Source organism: Bufo bufo, chromosome 8 (assembly GCF_905171765.1).
Source record: "Bufo bufo chromosome 8, aBufBuf1.1, whole genome shotgun sequence".
NCBI lineage: Eukaryota > Metazoa > Chordata > Amphibia > Anura > Bufonidae > Bufo > Bufo bufo.
The window spans coordinates 164,882,477-164,892,876 of NC_053396.1; the positions used below are offsets into that span (position 1 = coordinate 164,882,477).

The 10,400-nt window shown below is 43.8% G+C and overlaps 1 protein-coding gene across 2 annotated transcripts in view; it reads right to left on the reverse strand.

Annotated features, from left to right (window-relative positions):
- Positions 1 to 7,829, reverse strand: part of LOC120977928 (interleukin-13 receptor subunit alpha-1-like) — an 83,914-nt gene extending 76,085 nt beyond the window's left edge. The window contains exon 1 of one of the 2 annotated variants that reach the window (XM_040406097.1): positions 7,695 to 7,829. In XM_040406097.1, coding sequence (XP_040262031.1) covers positions 7,695 to 7,779 — 85 coding nt within the window. In that variant the 5' untranslated portion in view covers positions 7,780 to 7,829. The remainder of the gene's footprint in view (positions 1 to 7,694) is intronic. The other variant, XM_040406098.1, reaches the window with a different exon arrangement.
- Positions 7,830 to 10,400: the final 2,571 nt, after the last annotated feature.

The following is a 10,400-nucleotide window of genomic DNA, read 5'->3' on the forward strand; positions in this document are numbered from 1 at the left end:
CAGTGGTGGTCGTCTTTCAGCCTTTCTTACCTTGGCCATGTCTCTGAGTATTGCACACCTTGTGCTTTTGGGCACTCCAGTGATGTTGCAGCTCTGAAATATGGCCAAACTGGTGGCAAGTGGCATCTTGGCAGCTGCATGCTTGACTTTTCTCAGTTAATGGGCAGTTATTTTGCACCTTGGTTTTTCCACACGCTTCTTGCGACCCTGTTGACTATTTTGAATGAAACGCTTGATTGTTCGATAAACACGCTTCAGAAGCTTTGCAATTTTAAGAGTGCTGCATCCCTCTGCAAGATATCTCACTATTTTTGACTTTTCTGAGCCTGTCAAGTCCTTCTTTTGACCCATTTTGCCAAAGGAAAGGAAGTTGCCTAATAATTATGCACACCTAATATAGGGTGTTGATGTCATTAGACCACACCCCTTCTCATTACAGAGATGCACATCACCTAATATGCTTAATTGGTAGTAGGCTTTCGAGCCTATACAGCTTGGAGTAAGACAACATGCATAAAGAGGATGATGTGGTCAAAATACTCATTTGCCTAATAATTCTGCACGCAGTGTACATACACACTTTTTTAGGGCAATTGGGGCACTTCTGATTCACACCGAATCAATTCTGACGACCCTTCTATTCAAATTGGACCTGAAATTAAATTGTGTGTGTATATGTAGAAGGGCTTGGAGAGGACATGCATGTTTTAGGCTCATTGCACACCACCATTGCCTTTTTTGTAATCTGCAAATTGGGGATGCACAAAACACGGATATACCGGCTGTGTGTGTGTTCCACATTTTCAAGTATGGAGCATGCTGCCCTCTGTAGAACTGTCTATATGGGTCCTTAATGGGGTTCCCCGGGAATTAGGAAAAGGAAAATACTGAAATATATTCCCAAATACCTTACATTAGTTATAATGGCTCGTTTTGTCTGGGGAGCAATCAGGGCAAACAAAATGGCCGCCGTCCTATTAGTACACACAGAACCTGTCCTGATCACACAGGAGGACAAGTTACTTCACAACACCGAGCTAAAGAGCTGCCTCATCCTCCTCCCTGCTCTGCTCGTCAGGGATTATGATCCTGAATACAGTTTAATATGGTCTTCAGCTGAATCTCTGTAGGAATGAAGTTCATGAGCAGATGTGGCTGATGAGCAGCAGCACTTGTATGCAGTCTCCATTACCACAGCCCCACATTACCACAGTCTGTCCTGTCCATCCTCTCTGTACTTCATTTCCCCTCATAACCTCCATTCCTAAAGAGATTCAGCCGAAGATCTTCTCATCTGTATTCAGGATCATAATCCCTGACAAGTAGCAGAGCAGGATGAGGCAGCTCTTTACCTCAGTGTTGTGAAGTAACTTCTCCTCCTGTGTGATTAGGACAGGTTTTGTGTGTACTAATAGGACAGCTGCCATTTTGTTCCCCCTAATCATTGCTCCCTAGACAAAACGAGCCATTATAACTAATGGAAGGTACTTGGAAATATATTTATAATAAAGTAATATTTATGCATTTTCATTTTCTTAATTCCCGAAAAACCCCTTTAAAGGAAATGTGTCCTCAACATTTGTATATGCCAGTTAAAACCAGTTTTTTTTATTCTGTTTTCTGAACGTGGTTATGAGGGCGGCCATCTTGCCTGAGCTGTTCCTAACAGCATTTACAAAGCATTTAAAAAATTTGCTTTTCGGCAGGTCCATAGACACAATAGTGTGGAGGGAACTCTGTGGGAGAGTTTTCTGGGCATGCTCTGTGACATGTGCAGAGGTCATTGTACAAGGAAGGAATAGACAAGCTTTGACAATCACCTATTGTGAATGGTGGATCTGTACACAGAAGTGATACCAATTACAGGCAGGATTAGGCCCCATTCACACGTCCGCAATTTTGTTCCGCATTTTGCGGAACGGAATTGCAGACCCATTCATTTCTATAGGGCCGCACAATGTGCTGCCCGGATACGGAATTGCGGACCCACACTTCTGGGTCCGCAATTCCGTTCCTGAAAAAAAAAATAGAACATGTCCTATTCTTGTCCGCAATTGCGGACAAGAATAGGCATATTCTATTAGTGCCGGCGATGTGCGATCCGCAAAATGCGGACCGCACATTGCCGTGTCCGTGTTTTGCGGATCCGCAGATGACAGTAAAGTAATCTGTACAGACTAAGAGGTGGCGCCTATTATTAGATTTAGTGGCCAGTGCGAAAACTGCAGGGTTTTATTGTTTTTGTTTAAAATATTGACATAGAAAATTCTAAACAACATAAAAAAATTTGTTAAAAATGTTAGAGAAAAATGTGATTTAAATATTAGGTCATTTTCTGCTGACACATTCCCTTTAAACATTTTTTTTATAATTTTTTTTTTAAACACAAAAAACACTTTAGGGCAACTGCTTTTTTTTTTTGTGGTGGTTTTTGCAAACAGTTTGTCTGTAGGGCAGATTTTTCCAAATCCACTTCTGCTTTGGGCTACTTTCACACTCGTGTTTGGTGCGGATCCGTCATGGATCTGCACAGACGGATCCGTTCAGATAATACAACCGTCTGCATCCGTTCAGAACGGATCCGTTTGTATTATCTGTAACATAGCCAAGACGGATCCGTCTTGAACACCATTGAAAGTCAATAGAGGACGGATCCGTTTTCTATTGTGCCAGATTGTGTCAGAAAACGGATGCGTCCCCATTGACTTGCTATGTGTGCCAGGACGGATCCGTTAGGCTCAGTTTTGTCAAACGGACACCAAAATACTGCAAGCAGCCTCCAGAGCGGAATGGAGACTGATCGGAGGCAAACTGAGCGGATCCTTTTCTGTTCAGAATGCATTAGGGCAAAACTGATCCGTTTTGGACCGCTGGTGAGAGCCCTGAACGAATCTCACAAACGGAAAGTCAAAACGCCAGAGTGAAAGTAGCCTTGGCTGGAAAAAAAAAAAAAAATGCCTGAAAATCCTGCTGCAGAAAACTCAGTGTCAATTTGCCCTTACCACTAGCATTCCCTTCAATGTGTTTTTCCCCTACAGAGAAAAGAGCTCCAACATGCTGCAATTGTGACAAAAAACATGAAATACAAAAAAGCCACCTAATAAATAAAACACCAGTAGCAAAAGAAAAAAAAAATGCATTTCACGTTTCTCGTGAATATAGGATGATATTTATAAGATTTTCTAGAAGTTGGGTTTTCAGTAGCTCATATTTCCCACAGACCTTCAGCTAAAGTCTGGAGGTTTTTTACTGCTAAAAAAAAGTCACTAAAAACCTGTCTACGTGCATAAACTCCATAAGAAAACAAATATATAATAAAACACATCATAAAGTATCAAAATAGCTACAAGAAAGCATACAGAGAAGACGGAGACAGCAGCACTAGTCAAAGTATTCAAAGTATGGTGGACGCAATCCAGATCTTGATCAAATGGTCCCAAATAGAAGAGATCACCGCAAAAAAAATGTAAAATTATCGTCTGTATCCATAAAAACAAAACATTTCATATATAAAATAAAGACAGGCGGACGCTCCCGTATGAGACAAACAATTACTACATGAAATAAAACCTACATACAGTAACATGAAGCTGCTATATACCAGCAGATACAGCAAATAACCAGCAGGGGGCGAACTACAGGGATCATTCCGGGCAAGTGCAACTATGTCCTGTAGGTGCACTTTACTGGTGGGAAACCTGTATACCAGGTTATGCATCTACAGTATATGGGGGTGTAAAACTAGATGCTTGTACTTCTAATTATATGTGTGTCTATGTATACCTGTATACAACTATGTTCTGTATGTGCACTTTACTGGTGGGAAACCAGTACAGTCGTGGCCAAAAGTTTTGAGAATGACACAAATATTAGTTTTCACAAAGTTTGCTGCTAAACTGCTTTTAGATCTTTGTTTCAGTTGTTTCTGTGATGTAGTGAAATATAATTACACGCACTTCATACGTTTCAAAGGCTTTTATCGACAATTACATGACATTTATGCAAAGAGTCAGTATTTGCTGTGTTGGCCCTTCTTTTTCAGGACCTCTGCAATTCGACTGGGCATGCTCTCAATCAACTTCTGGGCCAATTCCTGACTGATAGCAACCCATTCTTTCATAATCACGTCTTGGAGTTTGTCAGAATTAGTGGGTTTTTGTTTGTCCACCCGCCTCTTAAGGATTGACCACAAGTTCTCAATGGGATTAAGATCTGGGGAGTTTCCAGGCCATGGACCCAAAATGTCAACGTTTTGGTCCCCGAGCCACTTAGTTATCACTTTTGCCTTATGGCACGGTGCTCCATTGTGCTGGAAAATGCAGTTCTTCACCAAACTGTTGTTGGATTGTTGGAAGAAGTTGCTGTTGGATGGTGTTTTGGTACCATTCTTTATTCATGGCTGTGTTTTTGGGCAAAATTGTGAGTGAGCCCACTCCCTTGGATGAGAAGCAACCCCACACATGAATGGTCTCAGGATGCTTTACTGTTGGCATGACACAGGACTGATGGTAGCGCTCACCTTTTCTTCTCCGGACAAGCCTTTTTCCAGATGCCCCAAACAATCGGAAAGAGGCTTCATCGGAGAATATGACTTTGCCCCAGTCCTCAGCAGTCCATTCACCACACTTTCTGCAGAAGATCAATCTGTCCCTGATGTTTTTTTGGAGAGAAGTGGCTTCTTTGCTGCCCTTCTTGACACCAGGCCATCTTCCAAAAGTCTTCGCCTCACTGTGCGTGCAGATGCCCTCACACCTGGCTGCTGCCATTCCTGAGCAAGCTCTGCACTGGTGGCACTCCGATCCCGCAGCTGAATCCTCTTTATGAGACGATCCTGACGCTTGCTGGACTTTCTTGGACGCCCTGAAGCCTTCTTAACAAGAATTGAACCTCTTTCCTTGAAGTTCTAGATGATCCTATAAATTGTTGATTGAGGTGCAATCTTAGTAACCACAATATCCTTGCCTGTGAAGCCATTTTTATGCAACGCAATGATGGCTGCACGCGTTTCTTTGCAGGTCACCATGGTTAACAATGGAAGAACAATGATTTCAAGCATCACCCTCCTTTTAACATGTCAAGTCTGCCATTTTAACCCAATCAGCCTGACATAATGATCTCCAGCCTTGTGCTCGTCAACATTCTCACCTGAGTTAACAAGACGATTACTGAAATGATCTCAGCAGGTCCTTTAATGACAGCAATGAAATGCAGTGGAAAGGGTTTTTTGGGATTAAGTTAATTTTCATGGCAAAGAAGGACTATGCAATTCATCTGATCACTCTTCATAACATTCTGGAGTATATGCAAATTGCTATTATAAAAACTTAAGCAGCAACTTTTCCAATTTCCAATATTTATGTAATTCTCAAAACTTTTGGCCACGACTGTATACTAGAATAAGCGTGGATGTAAAACTAGATGCTTGTACGTCTACCTATACGCGTATGTATGCCTATATGTGCCCATCTATATCTGTATATATAACTATGTTCTGTATGTGCACTTCACTGGTTGTAAACCAGTATGTGTACTGAGCTGTAAAGCGCTGCAGAATATGTTGGCAATATATAAATTATAATAATTATTATGTATGTGTATGTAGAACTAGATGCTTGTATGTCTACCTATACCTGTATGTATGCCTGTATGGTCCTAGCTATATCTGTAAGGATAAGTCTTCTGCTTGTTTTGTTGCTGTGTAATGTAGGATTGTAAAAGTGAATGATAGACGGCTCTACTGTTCAAGCAAATGGTAGAGGTGCAGAACTGCTAAGTCCAGTGGCGTAGGGATCGCCATAGCAACTATAGCAGTGGCTATGGGGCCCTACGCCACTGGGGGCCCGCCTGGGCCGCCTTCTGTTTATTTATTTTATTTTTTTGTTTATTTACATACACTTGACTAGTGCCGTCCGTCCTTCTCTTGGGGCCCCCGCGCCCTCCTTATCATTGCAGGTAGCTCCTTTTAACTTCAGATCATCAGACTCTCACTAATTACAAATTTACAGAACACACACCCCTGTAGTGTCCACCATCACACAGGGGAGGGAAGAAACCCCAGAACTAGAGTGTGCCCCCCAACTGGGGTTTCTTCCCTCCCCTGTCTGATGGTGGACACTACAGGGGTGTGTGCTGTAATTAGTAAGTGAGAGTCTGATGATCTGAAGTTAAAGAGATGCCAGCAGTGATAAGGAGGGCGCCCCTTCCTTCTTTTGGGGGGCACACTCTGGTTCTGGGTTTTCTTTCCCCCCCCCCCCTCCTTATATGACAGACTAAGGGTACTTTTACACTTGCGGCAGGACGGATCCGGTAGGCTGTTCAGCCTGTCTGATCCGTCCTGCCGCTATTTCGCTGGACCGCTGCTCCGTCCCCATTGACTGCACGGCACTGCGCAGTGAGAGGCTACCGGACAAAAAAGTCAGAATTGCAGTACTTTTCACCGCACACTGCCGCGCTGCACCGAAGCTCCGCCCCCATTATAGTCAATGGGGATGGAGCGGCGGCACGGCGAAATAGCGGCAGGACAGATCCGACAGGCTGAACAGTTACAAATTTTTTTTTTTTCAATTCTTCATGTTACAGATTGGCCACTTTATCAGTTACTGAATGGTTTTTAATTTTGAATAAAAAGGTTCATATACTTATTTGTTTTTTCCTCTGACTTACCTATGCTCATGGCGGTGGGAGATCTAGGATAGGTGTTTGGGTGGGAGCTCTGGAAGGGGTGGTGAGAAGCCCGATAGATATGTGGGGGGGGGTCCCATGAATGAATGATTGAATTTTTTTTGCTATGGGGCCCATGCATTTCTAGCTATGCCCCTGGCCAAGTCTGACTCACCCAGGACAAGGACTAACCTAGGTGCATCATTTTTCTACATCACAAGGAGCGCTCCGAAACAATTGCAAAGATTGTCATCACGTGATCATCCGCGTCATACTACAGACGCGCGAACCACGCCCCGGGCACCGCGAGGAACGCTGAAGATCTTACCATCAGATCGCGTCAGACCTCGCAAATTCTCCCAGGAACAGCTGACCGCCACAGGAGGACCTATTCCAACAGCGCCGGTGGGTCAGTGATCTCTGCAGCCGCAGACAGCGTGGGACGCCGCGCTCGGGCACAGAACACCTCTCTTTATTTCCCGCAGCATCACAGCAATTGACTGTATTGCATCCATACATACAGCAGATCGTTCCTGGATTAATTCTGCACATCTTCAGTTGTGAAGGACTATTCCACGGAGGATTATTTTTATCATATTTATATGCATATGTGGCAATTTTATCATATTGTATTTTATTCCTCATTTTGATTTTTAAATCTTTTATTCCAAGGCACATTTTTACTTATATTTTGCAATACTTATTGAATCAATTTCATCACCAGGAAATTCCACATATACCGTAAACCCATATTATTCCCATTAATAAAATTAGCTATATTACTACCCTTATAGGAGTGCGCCTGCTTACCTTCTATAATGTAGGATTGTGTTTGTACATGAACTCCCTGATTGTAAAGCGCTGTGGTATATGCTGGCGCTATAGAAAGAATATTCTTATATATATATATATATATACACACACACACACATGAATGTATGTACATGTATATATAAGTATATGAATGGTTGCATATTGTAGACAGCTGTCCACACTGGAGACGCCTGTAAGTATCGCTGCCGTCCAGTACTCACCGGATCCAGGGCCAGCAGAACCGCACGTCCAGTCCTGGCTCAGACAGAGGAGCAGGAGCAGCAGGCGGCGGCCGTGTGAGTCCATGGCTGCAGCGGTAAGTGCCGGCTGCGCGGTGTGTACGCGGCTGAGCTCTCCTAGTCTCTCCGGCAGGAGCCCCGCCCACACTCTGCCTGAGCCCCGCCCCCTCTTCACGTCACAGTCCGCCCGCTCAGGTAATGGAGCAGGTGAACGGGCGGGCGTCACTGGCCTCGGGTTCTGCTGTTAGGGAATCCGCTGGTGTGAAAGAGCCCCTAGGAAAGTATCAACCTCGTATAGACTAATAACTGGAAACGTGAGTGTGACCTGCCCTCCTGCAGAAATGTCAGGGTAATGCTTGCTCTGGGGTTGCTATGGCAGCATTAAAGGGGTATGCTCACCCCACCGGCCGAGCATGCATTTGTTCTGGAGAGGTGAAAAAGCAGCTGCTAGACTGGGGTCAGCAACCTCCGGCACTCCAGCTGTTGTGAAACTACAACTCCCAGCATGCTCCATTCACTTCTATGGGAGTTCTGAGAACAGCCAAGCAAATGTGAATGCTAGGAGTCATAGTTCCAGCACAGCAGGAGCGCCAACGACTAACAGGAGGCGGTGCTGGGAGGTTTCCAAAATCTTATCACCAGGTGTATGGAGGAACCCCGCCTTTCTGCACCACGCAGAGACAGTAGTACTGTGTTTTATTCTGGTCCGATTTTCCCAGGAGGGTCACTCATCGGGGCATCTTTACTATATTAAAATGATTGCGCCTGTTTTTAGTAAAAAAAAAAAATGCTGTTTTCGACACTTATTTTTTAGTCACATTTACTACTGAAATTCTGCCTGTTTTGGAGGCTTTAGCGCCTCCTTTACTGATTTAGTCGTAAAAACGGTCACATTTCTACTCCACCCCAGGGCTGGCGTACTTTTCTGCATCTGTTTTGAGTGGTGAGTTGCGCCACATTTTGGCTGAAAAATATGGAGACGTGCGCCTAATTTGAGCTCACTTGCGCCACATTTTCGTGTGCATACTAAGTAGACCAGTAATTAGGCCTGGTTCACACTTTCCGGTATTGAGATCCGGCAGAGGATCTCAATATTGGAAAAAACTAAAAAACATTTCCGTTTAGTCCTGATGCATCCGTTCAGGATGCATCAGGATGTCTTCCTTTTCCGGCAGCATTCCGTTGTGTGACTGGACACAAAATTGCTGCAAGCTGCGGTTTTGTGTCCAGTCATAAAAACTGATCTGTCACTAAAACAATGTAAGTCAATGGTGACGGATCCGTTTTTTTTTAGGAGCCTCAAAAATTTGATCCTTCACGCATTGACTTTCAATGTATTTAGAGGCAGATCCCTTTTTTCCGTTTTGATTTCACACCAAAACGGAACAGACGCATCCTGATGTGCAAAATCAAAATAGATCCGTTTAATTCCGATATTGACATCCTCTGCTGGATCTCAATACCGGAATTAACAACGCAAGTGTGAAACAGGCCTTAGTTAATATGAACCTGTCGTACTGATAAAGAACCACTAGAGGTCAGACTAAGGCCTCATGCACATGAATGTATTTTCATTCCGTGTCCGTTCCGTTTTTTTTTTTGCGGACCGTATATGGAACCACTCATTTCAATGGGTCCGCAAAAAAAACAGAAGGTACTCCGTGTGCATTCCGTTTCCGTATTTCCGTTCCGCTAAAAAATTGAATATGTCCTATTATTGTCCACATTACAAGCAAGGATAGTGCTGTTCTATTAGGGGCCAGCTGCTCCATTCTGGAAAATACAGAATGCACACGAACGTCATCCGTATTTTTTGCGGATCCGTTTTTTGTGTTTCGTGTGAATGAGCCCTAATACCAATACTCCTAGTCTAAGGCCCCTTGCAGACGAGCGTGTCCAGATAAGGTCCGGATGCGTTGCGGTAATCCCGCGCGAGTAGGTACGCAATTGCAGTCAGTCTTGACTGCGATTGCGTTCTGTTGTTCAGTTTTTATCGCGCGCGTGATAAAAAACTGAATGTGGTACCCAGACCCGAACTTCTTCACAGAAGTTCAGGTTTGGGTTCAAGGTTGTGTAGATTGTATTATTTCCCCTTATAACATGGTTATAAGGGAAAATAATAGCATTCTGAATACAGAATGCATAGTACAATAGGGCTGGAGGGGTTAAAAAATAAAGTAAAAAAATTTAACTCACCTTAATCCACTTGTTCGCGCAGCCGGCATCTCTTCTGTCTTTTTCTGTGAGGAATAGGACCTTTGATGACGTCACTACGCTCATCACATGGTCAGTCACATGATCCATCACCATGGTGATGGATCATGTGATGAGCGTAGTGACGTCATCAAAGGTCCTATTCCTCACAGAAAAAGACACAAGAGATGCCGGCTGCGCGAACAAGTGGATTAAGGTGAGTTACATTTTTTTACTTTATTTTTTAACCCCTCCAGCCCTATTGCACTATGCATTCTGTATTCAGAATGCTATTAATTTCCCTTATAACCATGTGTTTAAGGGGAAATGATAATGATCGGGTCCACATCCCGATCATCTCCTAGCAACCGTGGGTGAAAATCGCACCGCATCCGCGATTTTCACGCAACGCACAAGTGATGCGTGAAAATCACCGCTCATGTGCACAGCCCCATAGAAATGAACGAGTCCGGATTCAGTGCGGGTGCAATGCGT